We start from the raw sequence: 22445 nt of genomic DNA, 5'->3' as shown, positions 1-22445 counted from the left end.
CATGCAGGAACATATATATTTAATACATGTATTCTTTTAAATAAATAATGTACCATGGTTAGAAGGCGGGAAAATAGTAATCTAAACATAACATAACAATATATTAAGATAATGGCGACATTCTCACTCGCCCACTAAACCAAAGATCTAAATAATGTTTCAAATAACTCATATCCTTTTTGTTATGAAATTTGCAGTTTTATTTAGATTATTTAAACTTATATTCTCCACATTTTTCTAGATTTAATATATTCATATCAACAAAATACACAAACATTGGTATCTATCTATCTATCTATCTATCTATCTATCTATTTATCTATCTATCTATGTATCCCAATATTGACTCTCCAGTAGAAAGTTGCCCAAAATCCACGAAGATTGTTTCTTTATAATAATGAGGGCTTTGTGTAGGACCATCCACCCTTTTTGGAACCACGGCTAAACACAGCCAGTGTAATTAGTTGCCACAAGACAGACAGCAAACCTCAGAGTATTCCTTCCCCTAGATGTATATCTTAACAAAAGACTGACGTTGCGTCTCTGCCAGTGGTTTGTAAGGTACGCCCAGATAATAACCTAGAAATGTACACGTCACGGCCCAGTATATAAAGTGCTCATTATTTCCATATGTTTTCCCAACTAATGTAGGTATTCCGTAAAGATAATGTTATAGTTTTTTGTTTCTTTGTTGAATGCTATATGATCAAATATAAATGGAATAATGATATATATATAGACATATACATATATATGCATATATAAGTACATACTTACTCTATTTTGGGAACTGGCTCAGTTCTGTCAAAGAGTTCACTGAAATAATAAAAAATATAAATTTAAATATTTAATGAATTTTCATACACAACTTTGTATATGTTCAATTGTGTTCAATGAAAAGCAATATTTATGCTTATACTAAATCACCAAAAACACGAAAATAAAATTTGAAACAACATTTTTATGAGACAAAACTCAGGTTTGTTTCCAGTGATACATAAAAAAGGTTTAAAAACGGACACATCGATATTTTTAAAAAACACATCGAGCAATAATCATTTATAAATACGCAGAGCTTTGTAGACGGACTTTAAAGAGAGTTGCTTTATTATGATCAGGTAAGACTGACGATGGCCGCACATGATAAAAGCTTGATGATTAATTTTTTTAGAAGATTGATAGCAATGATTACAAGCGGAGGTTCTAATATCACACAGAACCAGAGAGATTGAAACACCTAAGATTCAATCGTAGTTTTGCTGGTGAACCACTGCCACACACACACACACACACACACACACACACACACACACACACACACACACACACACACACACACATACACACACACACACACACACGCACGCACGCACACACACACACACACACACACACACACACACACACACACACATATATATATAAAATAAAAATTACAATTAAATTTACCAAAACGATTCAAGATGGTAAAATTAAAGTATATTATAAATATTAAAGAATTAATATTTATAAAATTATCTCAGCCAGATGTAAAAGCTCGATAAAACCAAATAGGAAATAGAGCTTATAATATGAGCAAACAGTTAATAAAATATGTTAAAAAACACTTTGAAATGAGTTAAAAACATATTTAATCTGAAAAGGAAACACTAGATAAATGCATTATCTTTGGATTATTATGGACCATCTTCTTCCAATTACGGGATTTCCTTGGATTTAACTTGTACAAATGGAAATTCTTTTAACTTTCTTGAAGTTTTACATTTGGATTTTACCGTCACTGGATTTTTTATTTTCCACCAGACTATCCATTCATGTGTAATCACCTTTTTCTTCACTATATTCCCTCTGTTTCACTTTTTTTGTTTTCAAGTAAGATCTTTGATTTACTTGTTTTTCATCAAATACTTCTGCATGCAAAATCCGATCCCGCATTTTACTAATTCCTACCCTCTGATGAGAAGGAAAGTATTTCTTCGAAACTCCGCGGATTAAGGACTATCCATTTATCTAGTGTTTCCTTTTCAGATTAAATATGTTTTTAACTAATTTCAAAGTGTTTTTTAACATATTTTATTAACTGCTTGCCAATATATATATATATATATATATATATATATATATATATATATATATATATATATATATATGTGTGTGTGTGTGTGTGTGTGTGTGTGTGTGTGTATGTAAATATGTCTACTTATCCATCAGGAAAAAAACCCAAAATAACTTGAATATCCGATGTAGCAGCAAGTCAAATACCAGAAAGAACAGTTGAAAATGTGCTTTTCCCCTTATCCCGGCACTGACTACACTCGTCAGAGAGTTCCAATTATCACATGATTCAAGCAACGGTCATTCGAACTAATGAATGAGCAGGTAAATACCCATTCTGTTTACGTCATTTTTATAATTATCTTCTACTTACTATTCGTCAACCTCCGCAAGATGGGACTAAAAACCTAAAGAATATTGACAAATTTCAATGCTTTATAAACTGAAAATAATGCGGAAGTGGTATGTTGTCGCAGTAAGAATCGTGAAATTCAAATCGGCGGGCCGATTTCGAGTACTGTTGAAATCATTATTTTTATTCATAACTCCAGGAAAGGTGCCGAGTAGGTAGTAACGTCGACGAAACTTACGAAGTTTTATTTCAAAACCAATCAGCCCCTGATTATCTCGGCGTTAGCTGAAGTCGTCATATACATTTTTCCCATTGACACCCGATTCAGACAAAATTAATCAGAAGGATTGCGGAAGCCGTGTTTAACTGTAGGTTCTGTGCGTATGTGCACTCATAATGGGTAGTTATTGCTACTCTAGATTCAAGTAAGACTCTCTAGTTGTAGCCCTCCTCACAGATCAATGACGGTAAGCTAACCATTTTATCCGTGTCGCCGTGTTTTCTTGCGGATTATTCTAACATAAGTTTAGAGAGACTTAAAACTATTGTTGTTTTTAGATCAGCACTTTTACTAATAATCACTATAGGTATAAAGCGCTAGGAAAAGTTCAGTTGTAAGTGACACTCCTCTGGAGGTTGAAGATTCAATCCTAAATCCGGGCGATATTCAGACTTCTACCCAGTCATGGCCGACGGAACGAAAGCATACTAAAATGGGTGAAACAAATGATTTCGGTAAAAATATTATGCAAATTCCCTCGTTCGACAGAAATATTCATGAGTTTGACAAGATACACTCGAAGAGGGTCGGTGTTTACATCAGCCGTAACTTGCAATCTGAAATAGAATAAATATCATTGGACTTTCTGCTGTCACGTTTTATGACAGCAAAGCAGTGGGGGTTCGGGGGTTCCACAATAAAGAGGAATGCACGAATAATACTATTATTTGTAAAATAAACAAAGTTATATCGTTTTTTTATCATCAGAAACTTAGATTATTACATTAATTTATTAGCTTTTTAAAAAAAATTTTGTGTTTTACAAAAAAAAAAAAAAAAATGGTGGAAATTCCCTGGTGCTCTACAGGTTGGATTAGAAACCACTCTGGATAATTTACTGGGAATAATATTCCGTTTCAAAAAATGCTTTTGTAATGTATAAAGATCGCGGCAATAAAAAATGTTTAGGCATTACGCATATTTTTATGTTCTTCTTTCTCTTAATATATTAAACTAAATAGGGAAATAATTCCGTTAAAAATCTAATTAATATTATGCATCTAAAATTGAGTAAAGCACGCTCTAAATGCATCAACATTATGTGAATGAGCGATATCACACACACACCATCAGGTCAAATTTGGTAACCATTGGGTATTGATTTAGTTTAATCACATAATATTGCCACTTTTCAAATGTGTTTTTCTTAATTGTAGATGCATAATAATAACTGGATTTTTAATAAAAATAACCCCCATTTAGTAGTATATATATATATATACACACACACACACACACACACATATATATATATATATATATATATATATATATATATATATATATATAACAAAAACATAAAAGTGTCGAATATTTTGGCGTATAAGACAACCCTTGCAGTTAAAAAAAATCATTTTAAAAACTAATATTTAATAAAATATCGAGTGTTGCAATCTCTAACTTAGGTTACACAAACATGGTTTCGTTATTTAGCAGTCATCTTGTACAACTGATGTGGCACTATTTCCTTGTGCCACTGTTTCTAACACACTCTGCAGCATGGACGGGTGGTAAATTGTCCATGAGCGTAGAGATACAGAGAAACCCCTTCCCATAATCCCCTTGCTATCTTTCTGTCTCTTTCCTGCACGACCACCATGATGTGAGGACGCATAGACTGTCTCTCCGTAAATGAGGGGGGGGGGCCACCCCCTCCCTCAACACTAGTTAGGGTAGGTTAGTTAGCTTCGAAAAGCCTATTGTAAAAATTAATTGTAAATTGTTTTTTTTGTAATATATATTGTATCTCTAATGTAAAATAAAATAGTTAGTTATACCTTTGTATATTACAATTGTGTCGCGTGTCGTTTTTCTTGTGTCTGCCATGAATTCCTTCATAAATGTCTTAAGTCGAAAGGCGGCCCTGAGGACAGGGAGATGAAGATTCCCACCAGAATGCCACCAGGGTGAAGAGATCATCTTGAGAAAAGAAAGCAGCCACACCCAGATCCAACATCTCAGGTATGATTTTCTTCTTACTACACAGACCCTAATGACTGGCCCATCTTCATGTCTTCCCGAGACCGCTTTAAGACATTTACTATAACACGTCTGTCGGTCACACCTCCATGACCGGCTGATTGTGGTATAAATGGTTGCCTTAAGACGCAGGATTGACCCTGGTTAATTACCAGACGGATCTCGTCGCATCTGTGTCGCAGTATAAATGATGCACTATGACCAGAACATATTGTTTCCCAGCATGGAAATAATTTCGACCCTTAAACCCACGGCACAACCAAAAATAACGACCACTAGACGAATCGAATAAAAAAAAATGGTCCACGGTCTTAAAAAAACGGAAAAAAAAACTATTATTTCTGGCAAAATTTTAAAAAAAAATGGCAGACCAGTACACACGCGCACAAAAAAAAAAAAAAAAAAAAAACGCACTCAAAAAGAGAAAATTCAGAACCTGAACAAAAAATTGTCTTGCACCTACAAAAAAAAAACAGTTTACAAAGGATCGATTTAAAAAAAAAGAGTATTGAAAGTAACCCTTCGAAAAAAAAGTAAGAAATGTGTCCCACACACACAAAAAAAAAAAAACAGAGACGAGAAAAGAGTGTCTCTAGAATATGCAATGTCTCTTTCTCTCTCACGCTTTCTCTCTTTCTGTCTCTCTCCGGATATATATCGATATGTGTGTATATCTATGCATCTTGTTATTACATGAAAAAAAAAAGAAAAAAATCCTTCAAACACGAAGCTCGAAAAATAAATTAAAAAAAAAAAGGAAAGAAAATAAAGGATACCTAACATTTTTTATCTGATCTTTATTTCAGGTTTATAAAAATATAGGACTTTTTAAAAACATTCTTTTGACTTTGCAAGTGTTAGATTCAGATTTGAAAAAATAGAACTTTTACATTACATTTTATTCCATGAACAGTTGATGTGTTTATTTTTCATGTTCATTAAAGCTGAAACATAAGGGGACATTTTTTTTGAATTGATAATGTTTCTTTTATTGATGTTTGTCTGTTTAAAAAAAAAAAAAATGTTACTGGTAAAAAAAAAATGGGGGTTAGATAATATGAAAGTTTTGTGTTAGAATGTATTTTACAAAATTGTTCAAAATAAGATTGTTTTTCTATTTAGTTATTTGTTTTAAACTCGTAGAAATGTTTAATGTCTACCTGTCACTCATTTTTTAAAACAATGGCCGCACATTGGAAAGATAAGCGAAGATGACCTCGTCATGGTGTTTGCGAGGGTGTTGAGGAATGGATGGTAGAACAATGCTATCTGCCTCTCTCTCTCTCTCTCTTCTTCTCTCTATCTTTCTCTCTCTCTCATTCCCTTACCTTTTAGGGTCTATGAGGACGAGAGAGAAAAGTGTCGAAGATTTTTTTTGTTATTACGTAATGATATCATGAGGGTGGTAGGGTGTGTAATGGCATCGCTCTGTCTCTATCCCCTTCTTTCCCCCTCATTCTCTCTCTCTACTCTTGCGTTTTAATGAGTGTATAGCTAACCCCCCATGGCTGATTGCAGGAGGGCATATAATAACGAATTGACTTGGAGTTTTTTAAATTTTTCTACCAGGTTTAAAGAACAAAATTATTTATGCTTCGTTTAATTACATTAAATGATGTCTTCAATTGGTTTTTATTAAAAATAAAAACTGAGACGATTATTCAAACAGCACTTAAAGTACTTTTTTGAAGTCTTCGAGTGTTTGGAAAAGCCAACTGTTACATGATTACGTTAATTTTTTAAGAGTTCTCTGAAATGTTCATAGTTTTTCTTAAAGAAAAATTACGCTATTACATTTCGAATATTCTCTGAATTTTTAATAATTTCTAAGGAAATATTGTTTGACTAACGAAAGAGATTTTCCTGAACTCTAGATGATTTTAAGGAAGAATTATTCGAGCAAATTCTTTAATTGAAGGTTTATTTGAAATTGGACCGTATGATAGGGGTCCCTGAAATATTGACTGAGGAGTATATACGTAAAATTGAATTAATTATTAAGAAAAAAAAAAGATTTCCTCAGTCTAGAAAGATCTCTCTTTAATTGAAACTTTAATTTTTTCGAGCTGTTAACTATACAGAACTGGTCGTTAACTAATGTGACTCCCAGGTGTGGCGGGAGTTTATTAGTTCGAAATAATCCTTGTGAGTGAGTTTAGGAAAAGAATTGCTTTTAAATGATAAAATAATTACTTGGAAAATAAAGTTAATTAACATGAAAAGTTTCTGAATTCGAAATGACCTGGATAATGGTCTAAAAGAAGAAATGATTTTTAAGAATCAATTAAATAACTTTAAATGTACACTGAATTTTAAAAATAATAATTACGAAATGAAAAAGTTTTGGGATGTCTCTGAATCTCATTGTGAAGGGTAAATTGATTCAAAATGAATTTTCTATGATCTTTTCGGAAGATTAATTTTAATAATGAACCAAATGTTTGGAATAATTTTTGAATTGTATTACGAAAAATGGGTCTATTCGAAGTTTATGACCTTTTGAGAAGATTGGTTTTTATAATAATAAATGAATTACTTTGGAAAGAAGTTAATTAACATAAATTGATTTTAACGATGAACCAAAATACTTGAAATAATTTTTAAATTTTGGAATTAAATTTTAATGATCTTTTGTAAATCAAGTTTTGAAAAAATACATATACTTTTTAAATGTACCCTGAAATTTGGGAAAAAGTTAATTATGAATGTAATAACTGAAATGCGTTTGCATTGTGTAAACAAATTCTAATTGTGACCGAGGTGCTCTGAAATGATTTTTTAAAAATGTTTTCTTTTTAAGAAAAAAAATTGTTAACACCCTATTTCATTGATTTAATGTATACCAGGTTTCTGAATTGTTTATTTTTGGAATTTTTTCCCCCTAATTGAGTATTCTAACTCATGAAGGCTGAGTGCCCTTCTTAGTTAATTCTTTATATAATTAATAAATATTCCGTGGTGGATAGTTTTTATTGGTCGCTCGGCGGCAGACTCCTTGCTCTAACAGAATTAATTGGATTAGAACCTCTGAAGACCAAGGTTTTACTAAATCCATATAGGTCGGCGTGATGAGGTCACGTAACCCCGACTTATCTAAAATACATTATACTGGTTGCTGAAGAGAGCGTAAGTCCAGTAACTGAAGTAATAACTTGGAATACATATAGGTCGGCGTGATGAGGTCACGTAACTCCGACTTGGTTAAAATACATTATACTGGTTGATGAAGGGAGCGTAAATCCAGTTACGAAAATAATGTTATGCAAACTAAATTAAAAAACGTATAGGTCGGCGTGATAAACTCACGTAGAATCCGGCTTAGTGAAATATGTATAGGTCGGCGTGATAGACTCACGTAGAATCCGGCTTAGTGAAATACGTATAGGTCGGCGTGATAAACTCACGTAGAATCCGGCTTAGTGAAATACGTATAGGTCGGCGTGATAAACTCACGTACAATCCGGCTTAGTCAAATACGTATAGGTCGGCGTGATGAACTCACGTAAAATCCGGCTTTGTTAAAAAATATTATACTGGTTGCTTAAGAAAGTGTAAATCCAGTAACTGAAATCATGAGGTTATTGCCTCGATGGAGGGCGAGGATGATTACCCTCTCTGGTATTTGAAGCAGTATACCAGTCTACCAGGAGCCTGGTGGAAAAAAATAACTTGCTTCACTGAGTTCCTGATGGAACGTAGAGCACTGGGACATTGATTGCTGACGGCCGGTTGACGCACCATTCACGGAAAATTAGGGACTTCTGAAATTTATGAATGCTCATAAATTTCGGATAGCATAGGGAGGGATGTGGCACTATTTCCTTGTGCCACTGTTTCTAACACACTCTGCAGCATGGACGGGTGGTAAATTGTCCATGAGCGTAGAGATACAGAGAAACCCCTTCCCATAATCCCCTTGCTATCTTTCTGTCTCTTTCCTGCACGACCACCATGATGTGAGGACGCATAGACTGTCTCTCCGTAAATGAGGGGGGGGGCACCCCCTCCCTCAACACTAGTTAGGGTAGGTTAGTTAGCTTCGAAAAGCCTATTGTAAAAATTAATTGTAAATTGTTTTTTTTGTAATATATATTGTATCTCTAATGTAAAATAAAATAGTTAGTTATACCTTTGTATATTACAATTGTGTCGCGTGTCGTTTTTCTTGTGTCTGCCATGAATTCCTTCATAAATGTCTTAAGTCGAAAGGCGGCCCTGAGGACAGGGAGATGAAGATTCCCACCAGAATGCCACCAGGGTGAAGAGATCATCTTGAGAAAAGAAAGCAGCCACACCCAGATCCAACATCTCAGGTATGATTTTCTTCTTACTACACAGACCCTAATGACTGGCCCATCTTCATGTCTTCCCGAGACCGCTTTAAGACATTTACTATAACACGTCTGTCGGTCACACCTCCATGACCGGCTGATTGTGGTATACTGATATATGATAAGTTTATTAAGATTTGCTCCAAATTTTACCTCGTCTTATCTGACGGTCGCCTTATTCGCCGAAATATACGGTATTTGTAATGCCTAAACAGATTTATTTATTTACTGTGTCTCTTTATTGTCGTAACTTTTATATATTATCAATGCTCGTCAATATGAGAAAAACAGATATATTTTACACATTTATACATAAATCTGATTATTACTTTTCCTACACAAATATTCAAATGTCGCCTCTCCACCTGTGAGTTATGAACGTACAAATATTTAAAGCTATTTCTTCATTGTTAACGTTCAGAACAGAAGAAAAGGTATTAGCACAGAAAATGTTTTATTACCTTGGAGGACGTGGAGGTAAACCACCATGGTCAATAATCTGTCTGCGAGAGGTAAGAAAATCAGAAAGAGATTGTTACAGGAAGAAGAAAAACAGTAGATTCCGGTGTGGCTTTTATCGTTCTGATGTTTTTTTATCGTTAATCCCGTTAATTAATTTCGTTACATGAAAATTATGAATAGAAAGTTCAGTTCTTTTTCACGACAGAGTTGCGTTCGAAAATTTTTGTTTGCTTTTCAGGAACGTGTGCAAATATACTATAATAGTATTGGAGATAAAGTTTTTATTCAGGCCATAAATTATGTTTTTAATTGTGATTACTTTCGAATTGTTTGTGAGTATTTATATCTGTCTCCCTATTTCTCTCTCACGGCGAGACGATGTGACACTAAGATTCTAAAATGGGATTAAAGAGCCAAATCCCCCGAAAATGATCACTTTAACCTGAAAAACATGCAGACTCTAACGTAGGGGCGCTTCAGGCGATTAGTAATAATATAATCGCTTCTTAAGAAGAGAAGGTAAACCTGGGTTGGCGGAACTCCTAGAATTGCACAGCGCCAGAAAGATACCGCAGACAAGGGGAAGGGGCCATTCCAGAAATAGTGTAGATTTTGTTTATTTTATTTCCTGTGTGTTGATATTAATGACACTGATTTGTGATCGCCTTAACGTTTTAGGGTCTCGTTTTAATATAATGCCGCTAGGTTGGTAGATGATCGGTTCAGGCACGGTGGACCTGCATTGACTCCAGTCTTCAGTCGGAAGATATCCTTGTGATCATTTTCGACAACTCCGTAATTCTTAACTCACTTATTCTTTCAGTTAATGCTCAAATTACATGTTTGTGCCAATATGGTGAAGAATTGCTGTTTTCTAGTTCTGAATCAATCCATCTAACAGTTATGATTTGCTAGTTTATAGTCTTAAAGTATTGCTCCCTACATCAAGTGGCCAAATGGCCTGTCTGAAGCGATTTTTTATAAACAAATAAGCCAATTATGCAAGGATCTCTCTGTGAGTTAAAAAATTACTTTTACCATGACTAAGGCTTGTGCAAAATTTAAAAAATCTAATGCTTGATTATTGAGAAAAGTACGAACAAATGAACGGATGAACAATTTGAAGGAAATTTGATCGCATAATGCCCCCTAGGGGGGAGCAACCAGACTTATTCTGGAAAATCCGTTCTGGCAAAAATTTACTTTCACCATGACTAATGTTTGTGCAAAATTTCCAAAACTAGAAGGCGTTTTATCGAGAAAAGTGCGAACAAACGAATAGACGAATGTACAAACGGGAGTGATTACAAGGTCCAATCTCTCCTTTGCCGGGGAACAAACAAAACAGAGAGAAAAAAAAAACGATGTTTCTATAAAACATACAGCAGGAAGAATGAAGAATACAACAAAAAGTGATTTCACTTGCTTCCATCTGAATGTTCCTAAACTTATTTTTTTATTATTTTTCTATGTTCCTAATTCACAATTGACCATTACACGACCATAGGAACAAAGAAATCAATGTCAAATATCAAAGAAATAGAACCGACATTTAAGAAGCTGTAACGCGAAATTGGCCATTAAAAATGTTAATAACAATTTTAAATGGCGCCATCATCATTACTTAATGGCTGTACGGAATTCGAAGGTGATTTTGTAAGTCTTTTATATTCCGATTAGAAAGTAATTATTTTTCTAGAATATACGTTCCAAAGCAACATTTAAGAACAAAACAAATCGCATTTTCCACAGCAATTTCGTCGTATCAAAGAGAGAATTTAATTCATATTAGAAGATATAATTAATATAGAGGTTAGAAGACACATAAATTATTAAAGAAAGATGCCACACGATATTATATTAGAAATAGAAACAAAACATTGGTGAATTCAGTTACAAAGTATAAATTAAAGAAGTTAAGTTACAAATGAAAGATTATAATTAGAACTTAGATTACAAATTAGGAATTATAATATGAAATCCAAGTGTATATTGAAGAATTAGAACTGAAAGAAATTTAATAACATTAATAAGTTATTAGAAATCAATTTACATTGCAGAAAGTATAACTTTACATTTAGTTACATTTCATTGTTATTAATAATAGTATCTAGGTTTTATATAAGAATTAATTTGTTTTAATAATATTAAATAATCACAATCATAATTTTAAATGAGATTTCATATTGAAAGTTATGAAAAGAAATTTTATTACATATTAGAAATTATAATTGAAATTTCAATTAAATTTTCACCGTATAGCTACCATTGTCATTTTTAAAGATCTGAATTATATTTAAATATAATTAAGCAACATCTTTTTCAGATATCTATTGTTAGTCATAGATTCACGTGACTTCCAAATATTACACCTAATATTCGATGTATCTTAACAAAAGTGATGCCCCAGATTTAAGAATACTACAGACAACTATAGTAAAAGGAGACGAACGATTCTTTTTATGTATTAAGTTATTCCAAAATTTTGATTAATTAATTTTGAAACAAAACGAAGAATAAATGAATGATCTGACTATAGTATAAAATTAAATAAATTTGTAAAAATAATGTTGCATAACAATGATATTATATTCACAAATAAAATTTGGTAGCAAATTAAAGACAACGTATTTAATAGTTGAGAAATAAAAATTGAACTATCAATTGCATATGAACAAATCATAATTGGAATTTTAATTACATATAAGGAAATTATGATTAGAATTAACTATTTCAGCAACATCTTTTCCTTCAGATATCTATTGTTAGCCATAGATTCGAGTGATTTTCAAATATTACATCTACTATTTGATCTATATTGCCAACATTGATTCCTAAGATTTGAGTTTACGTAGAACATGTACAGTGAAAAGATACGATCATTTTTATCTATTATTTTATCAAAATATATTTTCAAAGTAATTCTTATAATTCTTATTATAATCCAACTATGTTTATATATTGAATATAAATACAAGCTCTCTATATGCTATAAAACTTAATAAATCTTCGAAAATAATTTTGCATGATTATATTATTGTATTTACAAATCAGATTGTGTAATAAATTAAGGACAACATATTTGGTTATTAATGGGTTAAGAAATAAAAATTAAATTTCAATTAATATTAAGAAATTATAATTGAAATTTAAATTCTATAGTAAACATAATAATTGAAATTTCAATTGCAGAAAACGAAATTATAGTTAGAATTCGAATTGCATTTGAAGACACTGTAATTGGAAATTCATAATAGTAAAAATAATTTTAAAATTGATTTCTTATGAGCAATGATAAATGAAAAAGAAAGTTTATGACAGAAAAATATTTAAAACATCTTAGAGTGTAACAACGCACAGTATGTAGTTATTAAATTAGTAAAAAGACAAACAATTGATGTTGATAATATAGATCGATTTAATAGAAATGATAAGAAGAATAAGTAATATTAATTAGTAAGATTAGTAAAATGAAAAAGGTGAAAGACGTGGAACTTTGTTGAGAAATATCGTTGCTGTGAAGTGATTTGATTTCTTAAAATAGACGCGCGCAGAACTGTAAACTAAATATATAAAACATGCTACTGCAATTCGAAATCGAAATGATTATAAATATGATGGTTTTTTGTGAGCAATGTTCTTCCTAGCGATATATATATATATATATATATATATATATATATATATATATATATATATATATATATAGTAATTTATAAAATATATATGGCGATTAAGAAGAATCCTAGAGTGGATGAAACGCGGAATATTCAGTGTAGGTTAATCGCCATATACATTTTATACATTACTAACTAGCTCTACCTACTATTGAGCACTTTTTAAGTAAATACTTAAAGTTTACGCATAAAGTTATACTTTCGTATATTAATTTTATGTAAGTAAATGAAGTAAATATATATATATATATATATGCATGCACAAACATATATATACATATATATGTGCGTGTGTATAATGGTTGCATAAATTGGTTTCTTGGATGAAAATCCAATGCACCCCATGTTATTATTCAAGAGTGCTCAATGGATGACAGAGCTGGTATATAGTTTGTTTATTATACAATATCGCCTCTCTTTTGGTCTGACGAAGTGCTTTCCTTGAATTGGGATTCCACTGAGAGATATACGCACATATGTAACATATGTTTATATAATACACAGACTTTATATGTACACATGTATATATAATTACTAATATGCATATTATGATATACAATTCCTTATTTAAACACACATTGTATTGCTTAAAATATAAATATAATTGTAATCGTGTAAGTAAACTATTTCTTTTATGCTATTAGAAATTTCAGAAAACCAAAATATGATGTTTTATTATCTTGAAAATGAATTATTTCTTTAACTCATAAGAAATACACGAAAAAGTTTTCAACCATATTAATTTTGCTGAAGCGTTTTTTTTTTTGTAAATAATTATTCCGCAAAAGTACAGATATTTGTCTGTCTTTCCTTTATTTCGTACAGTACAGAGTTTACAACACATTTAGATATCATTTGGAATTTGAGAAATTATGGAAGTTTAAGAAAGCCAAAAATAATGACATTAAAAAAAAAAAAAATTATATATTTGCGTCATGAAAATGAACGAATGAGATTTTAATTCGGCGATCACTTTTAAGCTTTTTATTGATAATTTTTCCGTTTATATATGCTTGTAAATGTATATAAAATTCCATGCATACACATACCATTTTATAAGAAGATATACTATTTTATGTATTGATTTTTTGTATGTACTTCGAAAGTTCTCGAAACGTAATTAAAGATATGTAGTAAGTTATGAAAACATATATGGCAGTGTTTTATGCATTTTATCCTCGTAAGGGCGTATTAGCCTAACGATTTTTTTAAGGATTGCAAGAGTAAAATTCGCTGCTGATTAATTGCAATAGATATATTCAAAATCCTTCAGTGACTTTTGGACAGCCTGTATATATATATATATATATATATATATATATATATATATATATATATATATATAATATATATATATATACAGACACACACACACACATATATATGAATATATAAATTCCACAGCCAAAAAACGGCACAACGAGCAAATGCGGGCGAAACTCGGGTCTTGGACTTCCAGTACGTTGACTGTCATGGCTTTTGTGGGCTGCGACGTTGTTTGGCTGTGGAATTTATTATATATATAATTTCTCACATTCTGAAAATCCTATCATAAGCTACTCGCTTGGTTAGAATTGCTGAATGGCATCGTCCTTTCGAGTTAAAACTACTACTTGTGAGACATCGGCTTGGAGTTATTAGTTGGTTGGATGACCGCGTCCCTTGTCGAGACGAAGTAGGTTCATTTCACAGTCGGATTTCGGCGCGGTTTGCTTGATCTGTGTTGGTTAATTGAATTTCTTGTGTGCGCGGCGTTTGCTCACTTGGTACAGTGCTCGCCTCGCATGCAAGAGTCTCGGGTTTCGAATCCCGAGTTCGGATCTGTCTAACTGACTAGCCCAAATGAGAGCGAAACTCGAGTCGTGGACTTCCGGTACGTTGACTGTCATGGCTCTTGTGGGCTCTGAAGTTGTTTGGTTGTGCAATTTATTATATATAATCTCTCACATTCTGAAAATTATATATATATATATATATATATATATATATATATATATATATGTACAGTGATGATCATATTTATTGGCACGGTAAAATAAAAGTTAAATTTTATCTAATAAATTCTAAAAAAGGGATTAAATTAAAGAAAATAACAAAGTATATTATGTATTTTTAACTGGCCTTTCCGATGCAGCAATCGGATTTTAGAAAAAATAAATAACAAAGGAACAACAAACATAATTGCAAAAAACCCTTGTTCAAAATTATTGGCACGGCTTTGTTTTTCTTTTAGTATCAGTATAATATCAATCAATTTCCGGTTTACGTGCTTTCTGAACTTTTTTTTATAGCCATATTATGCTTGTTTAACGCTAATTCAGTGAATAATTTTTTTCAGATAATTTTTAGATAGCGATTTATTTAAACTATTATAAGTGACTAAATTATAATTTTCAATCGCCATGGTTAAAACTAAGGAACACAGCGAAGACGTCAGGAAGCTTGTTGTAGCATGCCATACCAATGGGGAGGGCTATGATGAGATTTCAAAGAAGCTAAACCTTCCCAAATCCACTGTTAGAGCCATAATAAACAAGTTCAAATCGCAAGGCCACGTTATGAGTTTAGAGGGTAGAGGGAGAAAAAGGATTCTTTCCCCAAGAGATGAACGGAAAATTGTTCGACAAGTAAAACAAAACCCAAGGATCTCTGTTGGGGAGATTGTTGATGAACAAAGCACCTCTGGAGTGAATGTATCTCGACATACAGTTGGTAGAGTTTTGAAGAGAGCTGGTTTAAAAGCATGTCGTCCGAGAAAGACTCCCTTATTGAAGCCTATGCACCTGAAAGCAAGGCTAGCCTTTGCAAAACGTCATATTGATAAAGATGTTGCATTCTGGAAACGTGTTCTATGGACTGACGAAACGAAAATAGAGTTATTTGGCCATAATAAAGTGTCTTATATTTACAGAAAATCTGGCGAAGCTTTCCTGCCTAAGAACACCATACCCACAGTGAAGCACGGTGGAGGCAGTTTGATGTTTTGGGGATCCTTTGCTGCCTCTGGACCAGGGCGACTTGTTAAGGTCACAGGTAGCATAAAAAGGAAGATTATGTTAAAATATTGGATGAAGACCTGAAAGACTCTGCTAAAGAGCTCTCACTTGGTCGTCGTTGGTGGTTCATGCAAGATAATGACCCAAAGCATTCGGCTAAACTGACTAAGAAATGGCTTGAGGACAATCATATTAATGTTTTGGAGTGGCCATCACAAAGCCCAGACCTTAATCCAATTGAAAATTTATGGAGAACATTAAAATTGAGGGTAATGCAAAGGAAGCCTAAGAATCTTATTCAATTGGAGGATTATTGTCAGGAAGAGTGGGCTAAAATTACTACTGAAGAGTGCAACAACTTGGTTGTAAACTATGAAAAGCGACTGAGGAAGGTAATCAAGGCCAAAGGCTATACAATTGATTATTAAATAAATCGTGCCAATAATTTTGAACAAGGGGTTTTTGCAATTATGTTTGTTGTTCCTTTGTTATTTATTTTTTCTAAAATCCGATTGCTGCATCGGAAAGGCCAGTTAAAAATACATAATATACTTTGTTATTTTATTTAATTTAATCCCTTTTTTAGAATTTATTAGACAAAATTTAACTTTTATTTTACCGTGCCAATAAATATGATCATCACTGTATATATGGTAGCACCACCCAAAAGGTTATGAAACGTAGTGGTACAAAAAAATAAATATTTTTTTCGTCTCAAATGTTAAATATGAATCTTATAATCAGATTTGGAGGTAATAATACAGATATATGGTTGATAAGTAAAAACAATACCTTTTATTTTGACAATCGTAGAAGTCTTAAAAACGTTTCTTTTATTGTTATTTATTTAGTCCAATAAAAATTACATTGATGTGTCTAAAAAGATATTAATGTTCAAACTTTTAGTTCATACGTGATATTAGCTTCCCAATTTCTCAATCCAATCTACATGTTAACGTTTAATGTAATATGAAGTAATGATTTATCCTTACCATGCATTTGTAGTGTGCGTTTCTAAGTTATAGAATTATCAATATAAAAATGATCAGTAACAAATATTTGGTGTTTTATTTAAGTGGAATAATTAGCTATGAAGCTTTTCATACTATTCGTAAATAAAATTTGTTATTATAAACTAAAATGATAGATTGTTACCAAACCACTTATTCGTAACGTGTAAACTATTATAGTGAAACTTATGTAGTTTGCGAATTAATTTGTCCCGGTGTATCAGTGATGATAGTAGCACATGTTAACGAGAGCAAAAAAAAATCTCCGCCACCTTTTCTATACAACTACTTCTACTACTACTACTACTACTACTACTACTACTACTACTACTACTGCAAGTAAGTCAAAGATTTTACTTGATAACAAAAAGTGACTTGCAGTAGAAGGAAAGCATTTCTTCGAAACTCCGCGGATTAAGGACTATCCACTTATTTAGTGTTTCCTTTTAAAATTAAATATGTTTTTAACTCTTTTTCAAAGTGTTTTTTAACATGTTTTATTGACTATTTGCTCTTATATATATATATATATATATATATATATATATATATATATATATATATATATATATATATACAGAGAAGAACCTCGGGATACGGTGGCCCTAGAATACGATTTTTACAGGTTACGATGTAGAATACAATGTTTTCCAGGCCCTTGGATACGATATTTTCCCCACCTTTCGGTGTGATTCATAATGTTATCATCATATACATATATATTATATATACATACATATTATATACGCTGTACAGTATTTTGTAATTAATTTTTAATGCCGTATCCCGGGTCTATACTGTATATATAATTTTGAAAAATGATCATAGTTACTTTTTTATTTTTAAATATATTTTTATTTTCATTAATTTAAAAAGAAATTAAAATTGTTTTAGATTAGCTCCAAACTTATTGTAGTAGCCGAATAGTTTACGACAGAGCACGTAATTGTATACCATTATTTAGCCAGAAAAAAACATTCAATATCTCATGGAAAAACCCTTTATTAACAGATAATTGTTTTTGTCAAAATAGAAAATAAATATTTTTATGGTAAAAAGTAGAGATTTTCATAAATAAACGTCATCAGTTTATAATTTCGATATCGCTCAAATGCAAACTTTATGTTATTTATGAAAGGAAACCTTACTTCATTCTGATTTCTTTAAAATATGAATGGCGCATTGTTTTCATTGTATCTTTTTATTTGTTTAAATTTTCGATTAATATTGTTTGTTAAAATATTTCTCCAAGCCTTTTTAATCTGTTATGTAGAATAAAATTATGAAAACGAATATATATAGATAGATATATAAATACCCGTTCACATACACCTTTCACAATAAAGCTAGAACCCAGATAGAATCGAGCAATTGCATCGACAACGGACAACGCCAGACCCAAAGTGGATTTCGATGTACTGCATCTCATCAATAACGTGCTCCGACATCGGCACGAACACAGGTCGTCACACGCATGAAGCGTACAATACTGACGACCTAACCATATGGGCAACGGTGCAATCTATTGGCTATGCCTCGATTTTTAAATTCTTATATGTTTATCCAGTTCTACATTCTACGATGTGACAAGCAATGCGTCCTATACAACTAAGATAGTTACTGCTGGTATACCGGCGGTAGATATCTATAAAAATTAACTGAAATTAGCGGACTCCCCAGACACGATTTCGGAACAACCTATTTGTTGAGGGACATCACGTCCCTACGAAGGATGAACCGCTTTTTCTACACATATTAGACATTAAGAGGAGATTATAGATAGCTATATATATATATACCCGTTCACATACACTTTCACGATAAAGCTAGAACCCAGAATTAGATAGAATCGAGCAATTGCATCGACAACGGCATCGACAATTGCATCGACAACGTCACTGATGAGATGCAGTACATCGAAACCCACTTTGGGTCTGGCGTTGTCCGTTGTGGATGAAATTCCTCGATTCTATCTAATTCTGGATTCTAGCTTTATCGTGAAAGGTGTATGTGAACGGGTATTTATATATCTATCTATAATCTCCTCTTAATTTCTAATATATATATATGTATATATATGTATATATATATATATATATATATATATATATATATATATATATATATATATATATATATATATATATATATATATATATATATATATATATATATATATATATATATATATATATATATATATATATATATATATATATATATATATATATATATATACGCGATATAATCACGTTGACACACCGGTTCTCGCCAGGTCACCGAAGTTAAGCAACGCTGAGCCTGGCCAATACCAAATGGGTGACCATTTGGAAAGGCTGGGTACTGTATGTATCGTGATGAGTCGTAGAAATTTCCAGGTTGGTATCTGAGGGCGCATTAATTTACCGAGAAAGATGCACCCCCAGTCCTTGTAAAGATATGCATCTAGGAGATAGAAACTCTGACGTAAAAAGCTGCGGTCTACAGTATACTCTGTCCTGTGGCACTCAGCTGCAAACGTTAGTAGTAATACCAAAAAGTGTGGTTGGTTCTACACAAAGCCTTCACCGCCATAGAAAAAATTTCTGTGTGAATTTTCGGGCAACTTAGTTGTTGTATCTGAAGCTCATATTATAATTATTTTTATACATACATGCACTGGTTTTTAATCGTTTCGGGAATCAGCAGAACATCGCCACAAACTCTACACCTTGGTTTGCGTTAACCACGGTGAGATTTTAGTGGAACTTAACATTTACGAAGCAGAAATGTCGTTCACGTAAGTCTAGAGTGATCAAGAGATTCGTTACGGTTCGGTTTTATAGTAATAGCGGTACATTTGTTTCATGAATAATGAAATGAGCGCTTACTTTTTATTTTATAATTACTGATAATTATTAGGGCTGTAACAACAGCATATTCTTTTCATTGTTTTGACTCTTGAGTATATATCCGTTAATATATGTTTTTATATAGACTGATGTGGTTCTCGGTTGATTGACTGTGTCTTACTGTGTCAGATATCAGATATATTGATTCCGTACTCAATTAATTTTAGTTTATTTTTAAAGTAAAAGTTTCCTTTTGTTTTATTTTACTTAAAAAAAAAACTTTACTCGTGTTATTAATCTGTAATAATATTACACTAGCGTATTCAATATGTTTTTCATTGTAAACTTGTTCCCCGATACGTTGTTACTGATTTTACAATAAAATTCATCTCGCATGTATAAGCAATAAGACATGAGGTGCTATTGATACAAAACAATTACTAATCTCACGGAAAACGCCAAGTAGCCCTGCATGTATTGAATAAATATAAATCACCCAAGAAAATCTTTTGCTTTATATTATTTACCGTCTAAGTCCACTCTCATCGATAATGTCCCTGAAAAGAAATAAAAAAGGGAGTGTTCATAAATACACTTCTGCTAGAGATGTTTCAATGACAGAGTGCAACATACAACCGATATACAGATTGGGAATCTCCTTCCGGAAATCGGCTGTAACGTGACCTATGAAAATTCATATAATATTCATATCTGATGCATAAAGACATATCTCTATTTATATATAAAGGTAACTTTATGTGTGTGTGAGTGCGTGAGTGCGTTAGTGTGTGACTTCGTTCCACATGCACTCCAAAACGGTTGATTCGATTTTTTTTTCAAATTTTACACAAATGTATCTTATTCGCCTTGGATTGTCGTTGGATATGTTTTGTATCGGAATACCCGCGATAAGCATCGAAAATCGATTAATTCCGATTAAAGAAGGAATAGCCCGATCTTGATAAAAGTTAACACCCTTATACAGCCTGACTTCACAAGTGCATTTTGAAAGTTTTCTTACCGCACACGCAGAAGAACCCAGAGTATCTATGGTATGTGCAGTCTTCGTTAAGACATGCATCTAGAAGATACACTGCTGATCAAAAATTTAAAATCTTTAAGAGAAAAAATATTTTTTAAGGATAGATTTAAAACTCTTCCGATTTAAGGTTACCAATACTACAATCCAAAAGCTTATGGAAACACAAAACTACATTCCAAAGATTTATTTTAAAAATTTACATTTTTATTAAATTTGGCTTTTTACACATGATCAAAATTATAAAACCAGATGCAAAAATTCTATTAAATTGTTCAAATAGTGTATGAAAAGTGTATGAAAACATTCCAAAATCAAACTTAATAATGAGTTCTACCTCCACTGCTTTTGATGACTTCAAAAATTCTTTGAGGCATGTTAGAAATAAGGGTTTCCATTAAGGTGCGGGGGATCATACTCCAGTTTCTGAAGATAGCTTCACGAAGTTCATTTTTGTTGAATATGGTTTGCCATTTCGATAAACCTCTCTTGTCATCCGTCCCCAAACATTTTCAATTGGGTTCAAGTCCGGTAAGCATGCAGGATGTCCCAAGAGAGGGACTCCATTTTCTTGTAGAAAGCTCAAGGTCCGTCTTTCAGTGTGGATTGCAACATTATCCTGTTGGAATAACCATCCATCCAAACACAAACGGTGACCCTCCATCATCAAAGATGCTTTTTGTAGCATGCTAACATAACCAGCTGCCGTTTGATGACCATACACCAGCTGGAGCTCCGTTGTCCCTCTGTAAGAAAAGGCACCCGATATCATTACGGACCCTCCACCACTATGACGTGTGGAAAAATTTCAAGGGGCATGTTTTTGTCATGCCATTATCGCTGGAAGCCATCAGGACCATCTAAATTGAATTTTTTCTCATCAGAAAATACGACTTTCTTCCACTTCTCAACGTCCCAGGTTTGGTATTCACGACCAAATCCCAAGCGGTTTACTTTGTGACATGGAAACAATCGAGGAATTTGTTTAAGCTTTTTATTTACCATGCCTTTTTGTTGTGTCATTTGATGGTTATTCGACTGCAATCAGCATCTGTAACCGCCTTAATTGTACTAGAAGAAAGAACAACCCGTCTGATTCTCCTACTCGATGCAGGAGAAAGTTTGATGGGGGGGGCTATCAAAGGATTTTGATTTTCTATAATTCTCAGTGTTCTTTAGAAAGTTGCAAATAACAGTTTTACTGCGATTTACGTTAGCTGCTATCGCTCGCTGTGAAAAACCTTGCTTATGGAATCCTAGATATTCGAGAGCGCTCAACTTCGGTTAGTTTTCTGGCTTTAGGCATGGTAAAACCTTTACACAGTGATTGCTAAACTGAATGGAAAACATTAGAATTACCATAAATGTAACAATTTATACCCTTGGTCTTATAATTTTGATCATATGTAAATAGCCTAATTTAATAAAAATG

General features: G+C 32.4%; 1 protein-coding gene across 1 annotated transcript in view; it reads right to left on the bottom strand.

Annotated features, from left to right (window-relative positions):
* Positions 1-22445, bottom strand: part of LOC145276656 (uncharacterized) — a 127592-nt gene that overhangs the window by 4438 nt on the left and 100709 nt on the right. Inside the window, exons 16-18 of the mRNA XM_080127846.1 lie at positions 20502-20531; positions 9460-9501; positions 778-816 (exon numbers count right to left, since the gene is read on the bottom strand). Of these exons, the coding sequence (XP_079983972.1) occupies positions 778-816; positions 9460-9501; positions 20502-20531 (111 nt within the window). The remainder of the gene's footprint in view (positions 1-777; positions 817-9459; positions 9502-20501; positions 20532-22445) is intronic.

The sequence above is a fragment of the Euprymna scolopes genome, chromosome 5, assembly GCF_053919585.1.
Source record: "Euprymna scolopes isolate OS-2025 chromosome 5, ASM5391958v1, whole genome shotgun sequence".
NCBI classification, from domain to species: Eukaryota; Metazoa; Mollusca; class Cephalopoda; order Sepiida; family Sepiolidae; genus Euprymna; species Euprymna scolopes.
The sequence above is the reverse complement of the archived record's forward strand: the minus strand, read 5'-3'. Positions and strand labels throughout refer to the sequence as shown.